This window comes from Bufo gargarizans, chromosome 4 (assembly GCF_014858855.1).
Source record: "Bufo gargarizans isolate SCDJY-AF-19 chromosome 4, ASM1485885v1, whole genome shotgun sequence".
Classification (NCBI taxonomy): Eukaryota; Metazoa; Chordata; class Amphibia; order Anura; family Bufonidae; genus Bufo; species Bufo gargarizans.
In genome coordinates, this window is record NC_058083.1 from 213241574 (window position 1) to 213261966 (window position 20393).

General features: G+C 41.5%; 1 protein-coding gene across 1 annotated transcript in view; it reads right to left on the bottom strand.

The window, feature by feature from the left end:
• Positions 1-20393, bottom strand: part of LOC122934715 (probable cation-transporting ATPase 13A4) — a 102647-nt gene that overhangs the window by 51590 nt on the left and 30664 nt on the right. Inside the window, exons 11-18 of the mRNA XM_044290377.1 lie at positions 20092-20249; positions 18447-18635; positions 18058-18119; positions 17021-17171; positions 16474-16554; positions 15338-15494; positions 4032-4146; positions 954-1078 (exon numbers count right to left, since the gene is read on the bottom strand). Coding sequence (XP_044146312.1) covers positions 954-1078; positions 4032-4146; positions 15338-15494; positions 16474-16554; positions 17021-17171; positions 18058-18119; positions 18447-18635; positions 20092-20249 — 1038 coding nt within the window. The remainder of the gene's footprint in view (positions 1-953; positions 1079-4031; positions 4147-15337; positions 15495-16473; positions 16555-17020; positions 17172-18057; positions 18120-18446; positions 18636-20091; positions 20250-20393) is intronic.

Consider the following 20393-nt stretch of genomic DNA (forward strand, 5'->3'; position numbering starts at 1 on the left):
ATCAGAAGTTCAACCAATAACAGACTGAACTTTATATTATTGATATATGCTAAAACAGACATTGTAATAAAATCACTGTGATCACCAGCATCCATGCCCTTAAAGTGAGGGGGACAGAGTATCTTAAAACTGGTGGATGCTATTAACCATTCATGGACTGTTATGGATGACCGTTGCCATTGACAATTATTGTCACTAACACTTATTAAACTGCCTCAACTAACAACTACTACCTCAATATTGCTCCTACCATTGTCATTGATAACTACAAGTATTAATGACATTTGCTGCTACTAACAACTAATCCTTTCACAATATTGCTGCTATAAATAACCGCTGTCATCAATTTTGCTGCTATTAATAACCACCAATTGTACACATTGCTTGTTTTTATATTTTAATTATTTTATTCTTTAAACTGTTATTTTAAGCCATTGTTGTTGTGATAAAAAATAATATTATTATTGATTACCTATATATCCAGATGAGGAGTGCCTGCTACATTTGAAAAACATTTAAATAAGGCTGTTGGAACATTTCTGGAAGCTGGGTTTAGCTTTAATTTTGATTTAAATAAGTAGACTTATAAAATGTTACCCATTTGAACCCGAGTAACATTGGTTTGGTAACAATATATAGGTATTAGTGCCTCCCAACTCTGGCTGGAGTACCAATGGCATGGAGAGTCACATTTGAACAAAATATACTGTAGTTTGTACATATATTTGCCACTGGTAAATTTTTATGACACTTGAGATAAGGGAAACTATTCATACAAATTGATTTATTTCGGTAAATTATACGGACTTTAGTTTCTTCATTTGTCCTACACTTTAAAACAAAACTAAGATATTTGGTATTTGTACATTGGATTACTGAATTTATATTAGATAATATAATGAAGACCTGTTATTTTTAAAGAACATTCCCAGGATGCTGGAACACAGGATTACCTGTAATCATGACTGTCCTGATATTGGCAGCGCTCAACTCTTGCAAAACAGGTTTTGTTTCTGGTTTCAGTCGGTTTTCTAATATAAGCAAGCCAAGGAATTCCAGATCTGATTCAATATCCTCCCTGTAAATTACAATTGTTTGATTATCCTTAAATGACTCAATTATATCCTAACCAATGTGTCTGTTACTTAAGTATACAGATTAATAATCATCAGCTTAACATATTTAAAGTATATATTCTGGGCATTTTAAGTTATTTTAATGTAGGACATTATTCAAATTATCTCCATAATACATCTTTACATATAACTACAATGGTGCTTGAAAATGTGTAAACCCCCCTGAATTTTATATACCGTATCTTCATAAATTTTAGCTAAAAATACAACAGATTTTAAAGGAAGTCCTAAGAGTAGATAAAGATAACCAAATCAAACAAATGAGTTGAAGATATTAGACTTAGAATTTATTTATTGAGGGAATTGATCCAATATCACATCTGTATGTGACAAAAAATAAATAAAGTGAATCGTTAGGATTAGAAGATAATTTGAACGTAAAACTAGAGTCAGGTGTTTTAAATCAGTGAGATGACAATCAGGGGTAAGAGGGCGACCTGATATACTTAAAAAGGGATCAAGTCTGACCTTCACAACACTTGTTTGTGGAAGTGTATAATGGCATGAAAAAAAGATGCCTGAGGACCTCAGAAAAAAGTTGGTGAATTTCATCAGGCTGGAAAAGGTTTCTAAACCATCTCTTAAGAGTTTGGACACCACCAATCCACAGTCAGACAATTGTGTACATATGGAGGAAATTCAAAACCATTATTACCCTCCCAAGGAGTGGTCCTCCATCAAAAATCATGGAGCAGAGTGTGTAATAGTCTACAAGACCACAAAGGAACCAAGGAACAAAGCAACAAAGTCCACCATCAGGAAGACACTAAATATCAATGGTATGCATGGCAGGATTGCAAGGGAAAAGCTTCTTCTCTTCAAAAAGAACATAATCACCCATCTGCAGATCATGTGAACAAGCCAGAAGGCTATTGGAACAATGTTTTGTGGATGAATGAGAACAAAATAGAACTTAAAAAAATGGTTATTAGTGATGGACGAACCTTGCAAACATGCATTCCTGATCAAATATTCGCGAACTGTGCATTCGCGACGCGCACTATTGACTTAAATGGCAGGTGAACCTGAAAATACCTTCAGGTCACATTTTCAGCCACCAAATACTTACTAGAAGTGCACAAATAGTCCCACAGCATGGACATTGACATACCAGAGGGGGATCATTGGCAAAAATTCCCACAAAAAATATGTATTTTAATGAGGGGCCATTTTTATGCATCTTAAAGGGAAACTCTCAAAAATGTGCCCCGCTGGAGCCTAGAACATTTTTATTTTAGGCCACGGGAGTACAGGCCCCAAAAATTAGGCATTCACCTGACAGAAAAGCACTTGTGATGTTGTGGCTGGAGGTACATTAGGCGGTCAATGGATACAAATTTTACTGTAGGCCGCTGGAGTACAGGCCCCAGAAATTAGGCATTCACCTGACAGAAAAGAACTTGTGATGATGTGGCTGGAGATATATTAGGTGGTCACTGGATATTTTTTTTTTACTTTAGGCCAGTATAGGCCCCAAAAATTAGGCATTCACCTGACAGAAAAGAACGTGTGATTATATGGCTAGAGGTACATTAGGCGGTCACTGGATACATTTTTTTTACTGTAGGCCAGTACAGGCCCCAAAATTTAGGCATGTTAGAAAATATATTATAAGTATATCACACCACTCAGTATATCACACCTATCGATAGCACACCTATACTAGTCCTTAAAAGGACTTTTGTGGCCCTATTAGCTAGCGTTTGGTGTCCCTAACAGTCTGTCCCTGCTCCACAAAGCAACTTCTTCCTACACTGGCAAAACACAGAATGCAAAATGGCTGCCAGAACGGGTACTTTGATAGGGTGGGGGTGTGTCCATGTGCTGAAATGTCTCAATTGATTATTCTGTCCACCTGATGGATGTGTCATGGGTCAAAGTTCGGCGCAATGCAAAAGAATATGACGCCAGAGGATATTGCCATATGTTCACATGTTCTGCGAACCGCAAACGCGCAAAGTTAACCACGAAACGACTCTAATGGTTATATCACCAGCGCTGATATAACAATTTTTTTAGTAATGAGCAGGTTAACGGGCAGGTTACTAATAAATAGCCCAGCAGCTACAACAGTGTTATACATGGACGATTTAGTATGCCGTGTATACTCAGGTGATCATAAGAGTAATACGACCAATAGTTGAGGCAGCACAGCAGTGAGTTAATATCTTCTTGTTTGATTCCAAAATAGAACTTATTGGTTTAAATGAGAAGTATTATGTTTAGTGAAAGGAAAACACTGCATTCCAGCACTCCACCACATCATTACATCTGTAAAACATGGTGGTGTTAGTATCACAGTTCATTCCTGTTCTGCTGTATCTGGTCTAGGGTGGCTTGCCATCATTGATAGAACAATAAATTCTGAAATATATCACCAAATTTTAAAGGAAAATATCAAGATATCTGTCTGTGAGCTGAATCTCAAGAGAATGTTTTAAGTCACTTTTATGCAGAAATCTAGAATATTCTGAAGGGTTCACAAACTTTCAAGCATTACTGTATGTCTGACACTTTTTTTTTCTTGGTCTACAATGGACAGCACAGTCTTTATAGTAAAGGTACTTTCTGGGAGTTCAATATTAATGGCCTATCTTCATTATGTCATCAATATCTGGTTGGGGTACGACTCCGGTGAGCATATCATCAAAGCATTTAATGGGAATGAGCTGCAAATAGACCAATGACGAATGAACACGATGTCCCTGGCCCAGGAAGAGTCCATGGATTTCACCAGAGTACTGTAGCCTTTTCAAGCAGGTAATCGGCAGGGGTTCTGGGAGCCAGGCCACCACCAATCAGATATTCATGACCTATCCTGAGGATAGGTCTTCAACATTGAACTCCTAGAAAACCCATTGAGACCAGATAGTATGACATCTTGGTATACCATACCTAATAAAGTTGCCATCTGCTGCAATCTTCTGATCTAAAGTTTTGTAGGCAAGGCCAATAACACGAAAACCTTTCATTGTATAATACTGAAGTTCTTGGCTAAATCCTTTAGGAACTATATTTAAAAAAAAAACAAATTTTAGTTTCAAATACTAAAATTGCCTTAATGTCAGTTTTCATATTAAAGGAAGGGCAAAAAGCAGTATTACTGGTCTGTGCAAACAGTAAGGCTACTTTCACATTTGCGTTCGGGGCTCCGCTGGTGAGTTCCGTTTAAAGGCTCTCACAAGTGGCCCCGAACGCATCCGTCCAGCCCTAATGCATTCTGAGTGGATGCGGATCCGCTCAGAATGCATTAGTCTGGCAGTGTTTGGGCTCCGCTCAGCAGGCGGACACCTGAACGCTGCTTGTAGTGTTTGGGTGTCCGCCTGGCCGTGCGGAGGCAAACGGAAATGTCCAGACTTACAATGGAAGTCAATGGGAGCGGATCCGTTTGAAGGTGATACAATATGGTGCAATTTTCAAACGGATCCGCCCCCCTATTGACTTTCAATGTAAAGTCTGGACGGATCCGTCTGGGGCTACTTTCACACTTAGAATTTTTTTTACAATATAATGCAGACCGATCCGTTCTGAACGGATCCATCGTCTGCATTATATGAGCGGATCCGTCTCAGACGGATCCGCTCTGAACGCAAGTGTGAAAGTAGCCTAAGTTGTATTGAGCCATAAAACTGCAGCCATTATTTACTATGTTCCAATTTCATTTAGAGATTTTTTTCACATTTATGCAGAATCCTACAAACAATAATATGACAATAATACTCAATGATATGCTTTATTAAAGGAGTTGTGTCACATCAGCAAATGGCATTTATCATGTAGAAAAATTTAATACAAGGCCCTTACTAATGTGCCTTACAGTAACACGCATAGGGGGTCTGCTTTGACATGCAGATGACAGGCGTCGCTCTTAGAATCACTGCACACTTCACTTATTTGGGCAGTCACGGGGGCCAAAACTGACCAGATAACTAACGTATGAACTCAGCCTTAGGGTACTTTCACACTAGCGTTATTCTTTTCTGGCATTGAGTTCCGTCACAGGGGCTCAATACCGGAAAATAACTGTTCAGTTTTATCCTAATGCATTCTGAATGGAGAGCAATCCGTTCAGGATGCATCAGGATATAGAAACATAGAAACATAGAATGTGTCGGCAGATAAGAACCATTTGGCCCATCTAGTCTGCCCAATATATCTGAATCCTATGAATAGCCCCGGCCCTATCTTATATGAAGGATGGCCTTATGCCTATCCCATGCATGCTTAAACTCCTTCACTGTATTTGCAGCTACCACTTCTGCAGGAAGGCTATTCCATGCATCCACTACTCTCTCAGTAAAGTAATACTTCCTTATATTACCTTTAAACCTTTGCCCCTCTAATTTAAAACTGTGTCCTCTTGTGGTAGTTTTTCTTCTTTTAAATATGCTCTCCTCCTTTACCGAGTTGATTCCCTTTATGTATTTAAAAGTTTCTATCATATCCCCTCTGTCTCTTCTTTCTTCCAAGCTATACATATTAAGGTCTTTTAACCTTTCCTGGTAAGTTTTATCCTGCAATCCATGTACTAGTTTAGTAGCTCTTCTCTGAACTCTCTCTAGAGTATCTATATCCTTCTGGAGATATGGCCTCCAGTACTGCGCACAATACTCCAAGTGAGGTCTCACTAGTGATCTGTACAGCGGCATAAGCACTTCACTCTTTCTACTGCTTATACCTCTCCCTATACATCCAAGCATTCTGCTTGCATTTCGTGCTGCTTTATTACATTGTCTTCCCACCTTTAAGTCTTCTGAAATAATTACTCCTAAATCCCTTTCCTCAGATACTGAGGTCAGGACTGTAGTCTTCATATCTTCAGTCTTCATATCTTCAGTTCAGTCTTTTTTACTTTTCAGGATGAAGATAATAACGCAGCATGCTGCGGTTTTATCTCCGTCCAAAATTTCAGAACACTTGCATTTTTTTTCTTTGGCATGCATTAATGCCGGCCCCGGATCGGCCCCGAGTGTTTCGGCAAAATGGATTCGGCATGAAAAATATAAATGCCGGATCTGTTTTTCCAAATGACACAGGAGAGACGGATCCGGTATTTCAATGCATTTGTCATCAGGATCCTGATCTGCATGACATATGCCATCAGTTTGCATGCGTTTCGATGGATCCGGCAGGCAGTTTTCGGCGAAGGAACTGCCTGCCGGAATCCTCTGCTGCAAGTGTGAAAGTACCATTACAGGTCAATGTTAGCGCCAAGAAGAAGAGCACTACTTTTACACCATCATCAGCTGATTGCACATAGATGTCTACAGAACCTGTTCTATTAAACGCTTATACAAGTAAAGCCCCCCTGACAGAGTGGAGAGGGTGTCAGCAGTAAGTTTGTGTTGATGTCACTGATTATTTTGCCCAGAACAATAACCCCAAAAAACGGATCCTGTCTGTGGAGCAATCGAGGTGCAGAACAACATGACACCGCTGTGCCCTGCACATGTGGTATGCTGGAGGGGCACTGTGTATTGTCCCTGCAGTGGAGGCTGAGGACACGGTGGAGGATGAGGAGGCAGAAGTGGACATTGTTGCAGGACCAACGGTGTGACAGCATTGAGGCAGAAGCGGTGTCATAAGTTTCTGGTGTGGCTATGCAGGAACCACATTCACCCAGTGGGTCGTAAAGGACATGTATTGTCCCTGACCGCAGTTACAGCTCCACACGTAAGCACTGCCATGCACTTTGGCAGACACCGGCGAGCTCAAGGACTGGCCCACCTTCTATTCTACATATTTGTGCCGAACTGATACTGCATTTTTGGCAAATAAATGACAGCTTGGGACTCTCCATCTCGGCTTGGGACAAGCCATCAGTTCTCTGAAAGGTGCAGAGTCCACCACTTGGAAAGGGAGGGACTGTAGCACCAGCAACTTGGTGTCACGGTCATATTTGTGTTTGACCGTAACGCGGTTGCCCTGCAGACTGGTTGCCAGGGGCAACGTGTAGTTTGGGGTTTGCACGTGCACTTCCCCTTTAAGGTGTGCCTCCCTGCTGTTTGGTGAGCAAGGGGTTAATCTTCTGGCTAGTGGGGATTAAGGTGTTTCCTGGGCGTGGCCGCAAGCTTGATATATACCTGTGGCTTGCTGGCTGGGTGCAGTTGTACTACAGCTTTCTTTGGTGTTGGAGCTTTGCGGAATGGCCTGGGTGTTCCAGCCCAGTCCTTGAGGGACACCTTATGGAACATAAATTGTCCTACCTTTTGTACCCTCATTGTACCTTTACCCTCACTTGTTCTATGTGTGCTGTGGGTTTATGTTCTGTGTGTGTGTGTAGCATTTTGTTGGTTGTTACATGTCTGGGTTGTTGTTGGTGTTGGTCCCTGCTTGTATGCTATACATGGTTGATACCTCCGAAAGGGGGCTGGTTTCCCGGAGGGGTTAATCATATGTCTGGATGCAGTGCTGCCTGGGGCCAGGGCCGTCTTTAATATTGATTGGACCTTGGGCAAGAATTTACTTGGGCCCCCTGGATCCCGCCTTCACACACCCTAGCATGCAATCACGCCCTCCACCACCACATGTGTCACATGCCACTACTGACTGTACAGCCATTCAGAGTTCAGACAGTTCACAGTTCCACTTCCTTCAGAAAAGCGAGCCTGCCGTGCACTCCAGCGACTTACAGATAGAGGCAGTGGCGTTGCTATGGCTGGTGTCACCCTTTGCTCAGGGGGGCCCTCATGGTGTGGTGTGGAATGGTCATTTTTACTAAGGAATATAGTTTAACCATTTATGTCCAAAGAGAAAAAAAGAAGTCACTAAGTCAGCTCCAATCAGATATCTGCACATAGACCAAGACTCTAGGTCTATGTGCAGATAGCTGATTGAAGCTAACTCCAGGCCACAGTTCAGCAACAGGCAAAGAGAACCCAACCACTTATGTCTCCTGGGGCCGTCTCTATAATAATCCCCCACTAATTTATGAATGGGGTTAATTAATAATTTGGTGACCTGACCGACTGACCGGTCTAAATTTCTAATATAAATAAAGTCAATATGCGTGCAGCTCTAGCCTCTACCTACCTCCTCCTCCTGGCGCGGCAGTGGCAGGTCTGGCTGTGTAAGGTGAGTGAGTCACTGGTGGTCACGTGAGTCCGTGACTCAACACCCAATCCCTTTAGCTCCGGAGGCGGAGACTTAGTCCCTGCTGCTTGCTGCTCCGCTGCGGCGCCACTAACCAGGCTGCGTTGAGTCACACCCCCTTTACCACGTGACGGCGCCGACGCGCTTGCTTGTAAGTTGTTCTGAAGACTGCATAGTGAATGGGAGTCTGGAAACGGAGCTCCCTTGGGCTCCCAGGAGCAACTGGGCCCGGGGCAGCTGCCCCTTTTTCCCTGTGGCAAATACGGCCCTGCCTGGGGCTGCCATGCACCGTATTGTAGGGGGCCCAGGCAGTATCAGGTATGCTAAATTCCTGTGTGTTGTGTTGTTTGTACGGTGTCCTATTTGCTGTGCGGGCATCTGTACTTATGCACGGGTTCCAGTCGTGGTGGCAGCGGCAGGTAAGTGAGTTTTCAGGGGTTCTTACCTGCCGATCCAGTTGCTGCATATGGTCTTTTCCTTTCCACCTGTTAATAGGCAGCTGGAGACTCCGGTTGATCTGAGTCCCTGAGGAATCGGTTGTCTCCTATTCCTGACCCCTTTGCCAAGGACTGTCAGGGTCAGCAGGATCCAGGTTCCAGTGCATGAGCCCTCCCACCTTCAGGGTTCCTCATGCGGTCAGGAGATCAGGGTCAGGATTAGGGCGGCTGTAGGTTGTGGCCTGCTCCCTTCTCTGTAGTCTGGCCTAGTAACAGTTACCATTATATGGTGGGGGGGTTTCCCCCACTCCCCACTGTGACACTTGGACAGGAGCACATTTAGGTTCTGTGCCATTGGATGAGTGCACACATACTGCTATCTCTTGGAAATCGCTTTGGTGATCGATTGCTGATGGAATGAGTGATGAGGAGGAGGAGGATCAGGAGCATCGGGACCATTAGATGATGGGAATGACAGACAGCTCCCTTCAGCTGAGGTGGCGGATCATAAACTGCCTGAAACTGAATGCATGCCACTGGGTGATGCAGTGGTTGCCGCAGCAGGCTGGACCACCACATCGGAGCCTCGGTTCTCCTAGGCCACTGTATGGCGACGCTGCATATGTTGATGCAGGGCCGTAGTGCCACGCTTCACCTTCTGCCCACAGATTCTACATATGGCCATGTTCACCTCCTCCAGTGGCTTAAGAAAAAACTGCCACACCGCCGAGTAGGTGATTTTACCACCAACACTACACACTGACTGAATGCTACTGCCGCTGCCGACTTGAACCTCTACAAAGCCACTTCCCGGGCAGGTTAGGCCCCCACAAAGTAAGTGGTCTACCCCTGGCACGTTTTGCTCCCGACCTCCCACAGCTGCCACACTGCTGATTCCCAGCCAAGCTTGCGACTTGCTGGCTCCTCCGCTGGCTTACGGGCAAGCTGCCACCCTCTTCTCCTAATGATGATGAAGCCCCTTTCGTCACGCGGCTCCCAAGTGCAATCAGCTGCATCATCATTATTGAGTACTGTCTGCACGTCACTGATGTCCTCCTCAACGTTCTCTAGCTCAGGAGCCTGACCGCTTGCAACACCAGCTCCCACGCCACTCTCCTCATCACTACTTGCTCGCCATGGGGAGAAAGCGGCGGATGTCTCCTCCAGATCTTGGCTGGGCAGTAGCTGCTGACTGTCCTCTAGTACCTCTTCTTTGCTGTATAGTGGAGCTGAGCCGACAGCCTACAATATTTCTGTGGCTATGGGAACAGAAGAGGACAGAGGCAGGTTGAGGACAGGTGAGGGCACAGGGCCTGCTCCAGGGCCATGCCAACTAATGGCTGTGTCTGACAAACCCACTGACTCTTGGCTGGGGGTGGCTGATGTCACTTGCGACGACATCGAAGATCGAGTCAACCACTCAAGAACCGCTGGGTTGCTGGTCATGAAACGACCATTAGCTGAGACTGGGAGCTCAGGCCTTTCAAGTGACCCCCTGCTGCCACAGTCCCTTACTGAGACTTCTGCCTTCGCCAGAAACATTTAGGCCTCTGCCACTTCCCTGTGCAGGGCCTGGCACTTCTTTGCTTGACATACTGTTAGATCAAATAAATAAAAAGTAAATTAAAACACCCCACAAAAGCCTTACTAAAGATGACTGCACCACTGAGCGGCAAATATATATATATATATACAGTACAGACCAAAAGTTTGGACACACCTCTTCTCATTCAAAGAGTTTTCTTTATTTTCATGACTATGAAGGCATCAAAACTATGAATTAACACATGTGGAATTATATACATAACAAACAAGTGTGAAACAACTGAAAATATGTCATATTCTAGGTTGTTCAAAGTAGCCACCTTTTGCTTTGATTACTGCGTTGCACACTCTTGGCATTCTCTTGATGAGCTTCAAGAGGTAGTCCCCTGAAATGGTTTTCCAACAGTCTTGAAGGAGTTCCCAGAGATGCTTAGCACTTGTTGGCCCTTTTGCCTTCACTCTGTGGTCCAACTCACCCCAAACCATCTCGATTGGGTTCAGGTCCGGTGACTGTGGAGGCCAGGTCATCTGGCGCAGCACCCCATCACTCTCCTTCATGGTCAAATAGCCCTTACTTTCAAAGTTTTCCCAATTTTTCGGCTGACTGACTGACCTTCATTTCTTAAAGTAATGATGGCCACTAGTTTTTCTTTACTTAGCTGCTTTTTTCTTGCCATAATACAAATTCTAACAGTCTATTCAGTAGGACTATCAGCTGTGTATCCACCTGACTTCTCCTCAACGCAACTGATGGTCCCAACCCCATTTATAAGGCAAGAAATCCCACTTATAAAACCTGACAGGGCACACCTGTGAAGTGAAAACCATTTCAGGTGACTACCTCTTGAAGCTCATCAAGAGAATGCCAAGAGTGAGCAAAGCAGTAATCAAAGCAAAGGGTGGCTACTTTGAAGAACCTAGAATATGACATATTTTCAGTTGTTTCACACTTGTTTGTTATGTATATAATTCCACATGTGTTAATTCATAGTTTTGATGCCTTAAGTGTGAATCTACAATTTTCATAGTCTTGAAAATAAAGAAAACTCTTTGAATGAGAAGGTGTGTCCAAACTTTTGGTCTGTACTGTATATATATATATATATATATATACAGTACAGACCAAAAGTTTGGACACACCTTCTCATTCAAAGAGTTTTCTTTATTTTCATGACTATGAAAATTGTAGATTCACACTGAAGGCATCAAAACTATGAATTAACACATGTGGAATTATATACATAACAAAAAAGTGTGAAACAACTGAAAATATGTCATAGTCTAGGTTCTTCAAAGTAGCCACCTTTTGCTTTGATTACTGCTTTGCACACTCTTGGCATTCTCTTGATGAGCTTCAAGAGGTAGTCACCTGAAATGGTTTTCACTTCACAGGTGTGCCCTGTCAGGTTTAAAAAGTGGAATTTCTTGCCTTATAAATGGGGTTGGGACCATCAGTTGCGTTGTGGAGAAGTCAGGTGGATACACAGCTGATAGTCCTACTGAATAGACTGTTAGAATTTGTATTATGGCAAGAAAAAAGCAGCTAAGTAAAGAAAAATGAGTGGCCATCATTACTTTAAGAAATTAAGGTCAGTCAGTCCGAAAAATTGGGAAAACTTTGAAAGTGTCCCCAAGCGCAGTCACAAAAACCATCAAGCGCTACAAAGAAACTGGCTCACATGCAGACCGCACCAGGAAAGGAAGACCAAGAGTCACCTCTGCTGCAGAGGATAAGTTCATCCAAGTCACCAGCCTCAGAAATCGCAAGTTAACAGCAGCTCAGATTAGAGACCAGGTCAATGCCACACAGAGTTCTAGCAGCAGACACATCTCTAGAACAACTGTTAAGAGGAGACTGTGTGAATCAGGCCTTCATGGTATAATATCTGCTAGGAAACCACTGCTAAGGACAGGCAACAAGCAGAAGAGACTTGTTTGGGCTAAAGAACACAAGGAATGGACATTAGACCAGTGGAAATCTGTTCTTCTTGTCTGATGAGTCCAAATTTGAGATCTTTGGTTCCAACCACCGTGTCTTTGTGCGACGCAGAAAAGGTGAACGGATGGACTCTACATGCCTGGTTCCCACCGTGAAGCATGGAGGAGGAGGTGTGATGGTGTGGGGGTGCTTTGCAGGTGACACTGTTGGGGATGTATTCAAAATGGAAGGCATACTGAACCAGCATGGCTACCACAGCATCTTGCAGCGGCATGCTATTCCATCCGGTTTGCGTTTAGTTGGACCATCATTTATTTTTCAACAGCACAATGACCCCAAACACACCTCCAGGCTGTGTAAGGGCTATTTGACCATGAAGGAGAGTGATGGGGTGCTGCGCCAGATGACCTGGCCACCACAATCACCAGACCTGAGCCCAATCGAGATGGTTTGGGGTGAGCTGGACCGTAGAGTGAAGGCAAAAAGGCCAACAAGTGCTAAGCATCTCTGGGAACTCCTTCAAGACTGTTGGAAGACCATTTCAGGTGACTACCTCTTGAAGCTCATCAAGAGAATGCCAAGAGTGTGCAAAGCAGTAATCAAAGCAAAAGGTGGCTACTTTGAAGAACCTAAAATATGACATATTTTCAGTTCTTTCACACTTTTTTGTTATGTTTATAATTCCACATGTGTTAATTAATAGTTTTGATGCCTTCATTGTGAATCTACAATTTTCATAGTCATGAAAATAAAGAAAACTCTTTGAATGAGAAGGTGTGTCCAAACTTTTGGTCTGTACCGTATATATATATATATATATATATAATATTTTTGCTAAAACACCCCGCAAAACAGATTACTGCACCGCTGAGCGGCAAATGTATTTTTTTCATTTTACGCTAATACATGTCACCAAACGCTTAACAAGAAATAACTGCACCGCAGAGCGGCAATTTTTTTTTCTTTTTACGCTAATACATGTAACAAAAGGCTTAACAAGAAATAACTGCACCACAGAGAGGCAAATGTTGTTTTTCTTTTTGTGCTAATACACATCACAAAAAGCTTAACAAGAAATAACTGCACCGCTGAGCATCAAATTCTTTTTTTCTTATACTGCTAAAATATCCCACAAAAGCCTTTACTACAGATAAGTGCACTGCAGAGCGGCAAATTTATTTTTTTCTTTTTGCGCTTTGGGGATTTGCTCTGGTATTTGGAATAAGCATGTGCAGTACAGAGTACAAGTTCATAATTCAAATGTCTGTGTTTATTCACACATAATGGCAAACAAAAATACTCTTTGCAAGATTGGTGTTTGTTCACACCGAGTAGAAAGTTTGTGCATAAAATAAGTCACCTTGTCGGTCAGCTTTAGGTGGCCTGCACTTCCACCACACAGGTCTCAGCTTTCCAGCCCAGCACAGAGCTCAGTTCCCACACCAGCGATTGCCAGAGCTCCTCTGTCAGAGAAAGGTGATCACTTCCAGCTAACACTGCCGGCTAGGTTTTTTATAGGCCAGTCAAGACCCGGCCTGGAACATGGGGAGTAGTAACCCACCCAGCACTTTACCTACTCCCAACAAGAGCCGTCCTGGATCAGTTATACAGCCATACTAAAATAGTAAAGTGTCAATCAGCATTAGCTGCCTCTGACACCTGAAAATACCGGCTCTTACTTCACCGAGGCCAGGAACCTCGGTGACACATACCTTCTGTCAACGACGGACCCTTGTGCCTTCCTACAGCGCTAATACACGTCACAAAAGGCTTTACAATAAATAACTACACCGCTAATCGGCAAATGTATTTTTTTTTTTTCGCGAAAACACCCCAGAAAAGCCTTTACTACAGATAAGTGCACTGCACAAAGGCAAATAAGATGTAGACATATTTCCTTGTAATAACACCTGTTAATGCCTGTATGAAACTGCACTTGCACCCTAATAAGAACGGTTTTCTGGAATTACAGAGCTGTATAATGGAAATTTGGGTGACCAGTCAGTGCTGCAAGATCTAATAGGAATCTTCCTTTTACCCAGGCTGTAACCTCCCCGAATGAACCCTGTTCAACAAAAATGCTGTGGAATGATTCCTCCCTATCCTTTCCCTACACCTGGAATAATATTTCCCTGCACTTGTAAATCTTTTTTTTTTTTTTTTACCACAATGACAATTTTTCTATCCCTGGCCCTAGCGCTTGCAGACACGTCTCTCCCTGCAGTAAGTACTCTGGTGAATGGCAGAATCTAAGATGGCTGCCGTATTTATATGGCTGTGACATCACAGGGCTGGCTGATTGGCAGCATGCATGTCAATATGAGTGATCCCGCCTTCCCAGACTTCCTTTCATCATGTCCTCACACGTGCAGAAGCCATTTTAGGAAAAATGTAATTCGTTACTATGAAGCGCGAGGAAATTAGCATTCGGTGCTAATCACATTTTTCCTGAAATTCATAACGAATTTCACTTTGTCCGCTTCGATTCGCTCATCTCTAATTGTGATTGTCCATATTTCCTCCTTTGCTGGGTGGATTAATTTTTCCATTGCATTATACACTGCTCATATTCAGGGATTTCAACCACCCTGTAATCCAGAAACTGTGGCCAGGGGCGTAACTGCCATAGCGGCAGACCATGCGACTGCTATAGGGCCCAGGACAAGAGGGGGCCCAATCTTAGTTGGGATTATGTCCTCTTCCACTGGAGGTAAAAACATGGTCAGGACTCTAAAAGAATAACTTTTAGCAAAAGAGGCAATGGAAAAATGGCCCAAGGTTCATTGAAAAGGGTTTAGGCAGACACCATTCTGTCCTGTGTGGAGGGCCTGGTTTGATCCTTAATATGTGGCCCTTACTTCTCTGTGTACACCACTGGCTGTGGCCATGCTCATACACTATAGGAAAAAGCCTTTTCCTATAGTGTGCAAGCACGGCCACTTTGTCTACATGATAAATGCCATTTCTTAAAGTGAGACAACCCCTTTAAGGGAAAAAAAACTGCTTTATGTGGCCTCCACATGGCACCACAAAATGATCTCATGTGGAGTCAATGTGAAAACCCTATAGCTCTGTTGTGTGGAAGAGCACTAAGGTTCTCTTTAAAAATTGTATTATTATGTACATCATTTTTCCTCTATCCTTTACATTCTGTAAAACCTACATAAATCATAGATCAATTAGCTTACCACTTTCCTCTTTGCAAAACTTTATCACCATCTCAGGTGCTCCTTTCATAAACACAACATGTTTTTCCTGACCAACTTCTTGAGTGATTACAGACATTCTCTGCAGGCTGGAAGAAAATGGAAACTGGTGGACAATTGTGATCCCTTCCGATGGACCCTAGAGGAGAAAAAGTTTGAAACTGATGTAACCAAATTACAATGTTATATATATTTTTTTTACAGTAAGTCTAAGGGGCTAAACTGCCGGGATTGGAGATGACTTTGAATACATAGCCATATGGGGGCTTGTTTTTTGCAGGATGCAGCAATGCCTATGATGTTTATTTATTTATTTATTTTTAATTTTGGGAGAAATAAAACTATATTTTTTAAAAGCTTTTTTTAGGCTCTGAAGTGGAACCCAACATGCAAATAGATTGCAACTTGTATAAAGCAATGAAATATAATCTATTACAGAATACAAAGATTGGTATATTCCAATGCTGTGACACCACTTACAGGCCTGAATTGGAATATACCGGTAATAACCTAGAAGCCTAGCACAGGCTCTGTCCTATTAGTTTAATGGAACACATTCCACCCTGAAAAGGATGCCTGTCTGTTTTTTTTCCCTTTCAGATATGACCACAGCATCAAATGTGATCACAATATCTGAGGACTTAAATGTCCATGATCAGCATTACCGCCAATAGTTAGCATTAGCTGCTGGTGTCTGCTGTGTGAAACAGCAGGCAACTTGTAGCTATGGCTTTGCTCCGGACCGGTTGCCATTTTTAAAGACCCAACATCTGCGATATATATATGGTGGACGTCAGGAATGGGTTATTTGGCAAAGAGGGTGGATAAGACCAATCCAGGAGTTTTATCTTACATGAGGGGAGGAGGAACAAATGAAATTAGCCCGGGATCTTTGAATTTGATACCACATGTATTAATGTGTCACTGTTTATTGGTTGTTCAATGCAATTGTGGTGTATTTTTACTATGGAACTAAAAGTTCCTAGGGCAGCATAATCACTAGATATGACCCTGGTCTTAACTGCTATCTTAGATGAGTGGTCACTGCTAGAATTAATTCATATTAAAATATAAAGAAAAATATTATCTGCTTTAAAATACTGATAAATAAGTCTCACCACGCTTGTTCCTTTTCCTGGCTTAACAATAAGGCTGGATGATGAAATTTCATTATTTTCTGTAGCTGACTGTACCACTTCCTAAACAGAGATTAAATAAAATGTATAAGATAGTGTATAAAAGAAAAAGACATAAAAGGGACAGATCATTCATTATATGACACTCTACTGCAAAATAAGTGTTATAAATAAAATGAATTACCTGAAATATAGTTGGTAGCCCTTTATTGGCTGTGCTTATATGTCACTGTTGTTCAGTTTTATTGTGACCTTGCAGCAATTTTGCGAAGATCAATGCATAGCCAAAAGACATCAGCATAACCCAATAGTATAATGATCTACTGACTGGTAACTAATGTACATGTTTGGGGTACATTTAGTTAACTTTATCTTGGCACCAAAATATATCATTATCCTTTATTGTGTAGACAGCACATAGACCTCTTGAGCCTGGCTCATCACAATTTGGTGTACGCTAGCTACTCTTAACAGTCAACAATGTATATTACATTTTTTAAAAGATTTTAATTTACATTCTTAATCTTACCCAGTGTGTAGCTTCAAACATCTTTAGATCCAATGGATCTCCTTGGATTGTCCCATCAATAGCAACCAATGAGTGACAACTTGTCAAAGCTCCAACCAATGGTCCCCATGGCAAAGTGCTACCAGATGTGAAACTGTGCACCTCCTGGAAACTGTAGAATAGAATGTGTAATGTTACTGTTTGTTCACAGAACGTATGTATGGTATGGCATCTATACATTCAATATCAGGGTCTTTTCACACCTAGTTACATTTTTTTATTTAACACAAATGTCAAAAATATCTCCAGATTGATACATCAGACATAAATTCCAATATATGAAACTGCATGTTATACATTATTAACAGAATGCCGTGTTAACAAAATGCATACTAAGTGGTATACCATAGGTCATCTTATGGTCCTGACTGTATAGGTGGAATTTTCTGGCTGGAGTATTTCCCAGTACATATGCTGTATCCAACTCTATAAAGATTTTTAAACCCAAAAGAGCATTATTAAAGTCACAATGACAGTGACATATATGAGTATTATGGGTAAATTATGGGTAGGTGGATGGAAGTCGGTGAAAAGAGTTGTTTTTAATAACACACTGCACTGTAAAAGAAAACTCTACAAAAATTAGCAATTATTGGTGGCAGATGTTTTTGTCTCTGTCTTCTTGTCTTCTGACCTTTAAATTGTTGGCCCTCATTTTCAGAGATTTGTCCTAAACAGATTGCTACATTTTTGGATTTACTAGAAAATCGGTAGCAAATTGAGAAATTGGTAGCAAATTTGATTAGTTTAGAAAATTATAATCAATATTGCTCATTCTTAATTATTGTTTTTGGATTGGTCTGGGTCTTGAGGCTTGCACTTTGGGGAGCGTATATACTAATCGTGTACCTAACCATATATTTTCTGTATGTAGAATTATAAACGTCTGTGAATTTTTTTGTGGCTATTTTTCTTACATAACTTGGATGTAGCCCTGCTCTCAAGCTTCTCATGTTGATATAAAAATATGAAAATTTTACTTTGGTGATGAAGCATACCAGTTTCCATGGGAAGGAAGAACACCCCACACATCCAATCCATCTTCAGTCAACGTTCCTGTCTATAATAAAAGAAATACACACACTTGAAATCCTGTACATTTTGCATTCACTTAAAGGGTTTTCACATGTTAGATATTTATGGCATATTCACAGATCTATTCTCCAGAACAGGAATAAATCAACCAACCCTTGTTTTCCTGGAGAGGGAAGTAGGACCTCCATCTATTAGACACTTATGCTCTCCTGTCTATCTGGCATAAAGGATAGGATGGAAAACCACCTTTAAGCTATATTAAATGGCAATACAAATGAGCGTGCCCTCTCGATTCTTCTCTGTAGGTAATAAAGGAACTAATGTAATAAATTAGAAATTATGATGTCCTCACCTTATCAAAGCAGACAATATTTAACCTTCCACACACATTTATTCTTTGAGGGCTAATGCAGAAAATCCCCTTGCTTTTGAGCCTTCTCTGAGCATACATGATCCCTGTAGATAGGGCTGCTGACAAGGCTGGAGGCACAGCCGTAGTGATAATGATCAAGGCTTTTATCAAAACTTCAGTGGGAGATTCCTGCAGTCAAAGCAAGTATATTAATTTATCATAATGCATGTCTTTTGCTGTATACAGAATAATTAAAAAGTTTTTCAAATTGATAAACATGACAAATTCCAACACATCCATAATATAATTAGGTTTTGGAATCAGACATGCCTTACATATAACAGGTTTGTGCTAAATGCCTATATTTTGACTGTTCTATCTAGTTATCTAGTTTGTATGACTACACTGCAAACTCCTGTCCGCCCCACCAATCCGAAATTGATGAGCTATAGTAGGGATAAGTCATCAATAGTAAATTCCCCAAAAATCCTTCAGTAGTTAACATTTAATTCAATATGTTCAGCAATTAAATAGCAGACTTAGTGGAGCGTGACAGATATAATTCCATTGCTTTACTTGTCATTAAACATATACAGACATAATACAAAGGGGTTCTCCAAAACTGAGATATTGTCATCAGTGTACAGGGATTTAAAAAAATCATCCGTCACCGTCACTCTGGTTCCAGCATAGAGCTCCCTTCTCCTCCACTTCTGGTCCCTCCTTCCAGAAGGGTGACGAGTCACGTGACATGCCGCCAAACCACTCGCAGCAGTGACGCGCATGTAGAGGAAGAGAAGGCAGCTTGGTACTGTAACAAGAGCATCGGTGATAATGTAGGTACATTTTTTATATTTTCTTTATCTTAGTAGAATACTCATGGATTCATGGGGCTTGCAGATATCCATCCCTCCAAAACAACCTCATTCAGATAAATGGAACCAATTTTCTGTTGCAATACATTTCTGCAACAAACTCTGCCTTGTGTGAAGGCACCCTAATACTTCTTACAGCTGTGGACTTGCTACAATGTATCCAGCCTAAGTAATCCACTGCTAAACAGGTAACACTCCCCATTGATATTGACTAGAACAGGCAAGCCCAACCTGCGGCCCTCCAGCTGTTACAAAACTACAACTTCCAGTATGCCTGGACAACCTACAGCTATTAGGGGTTGCTGGGAGTTGTAGTTTTTCAACAGCTGGAGGGCCGCAGGTTGAGCATCCCTGGCCTAGAATAATGTATTGTTGCAAACGGTTAGAGAAAGAGAGAGATTACGATTCACAGAAGTTGGATTCATTGAAGCATTAGGGCTGAATAGGCGTTCAGTCTTTGAATAAACTGCAAGCAAAGATGTTTCCATGTGCTGCCTGCTAGCAGTGATCTAAGAAACTGATTTACACAGTTTTTTTTTTTTAAACTGACCTTTTGCCACTGCTTATATTAAAATGGTCAATCTGTTTAGAACTTGATCAACATTACAGATCTGTTCTTACTTCTATCACCTCAGCAGCACATTATATAGAATTGTGTTCATGTACTTTGTTCCTTGTCTGTATATCCATATATTGTGTAATGATATGTTACATAAGATACTTTTTAAGAACGCTAAAAATTGGGAAATGATGAAAACTATTTATCTTACCCCTTGCAGGATAAAAACGGCCACTGTGTAGATCGTTCCAATAATGGCTACAATTGCAAGAACCATAAGAAATCTGAAGGCATCTCGGTATAATTTAAAATTCATTGGTTTTGGATACAAGATGGATCTAACCAGATCACCTTTAGCAGTATTAAATCCTATAGATAAAAAAAATGTAGACAAAATAAGTATAGTTTTTATGCCAAGTATTGCAAAGATTTATTGTAACTATAGTGGCTTTACATCATATACATGTCTGTCTATTTTAAGTGGCTATAGAAATACAAAATATGATATTGTAA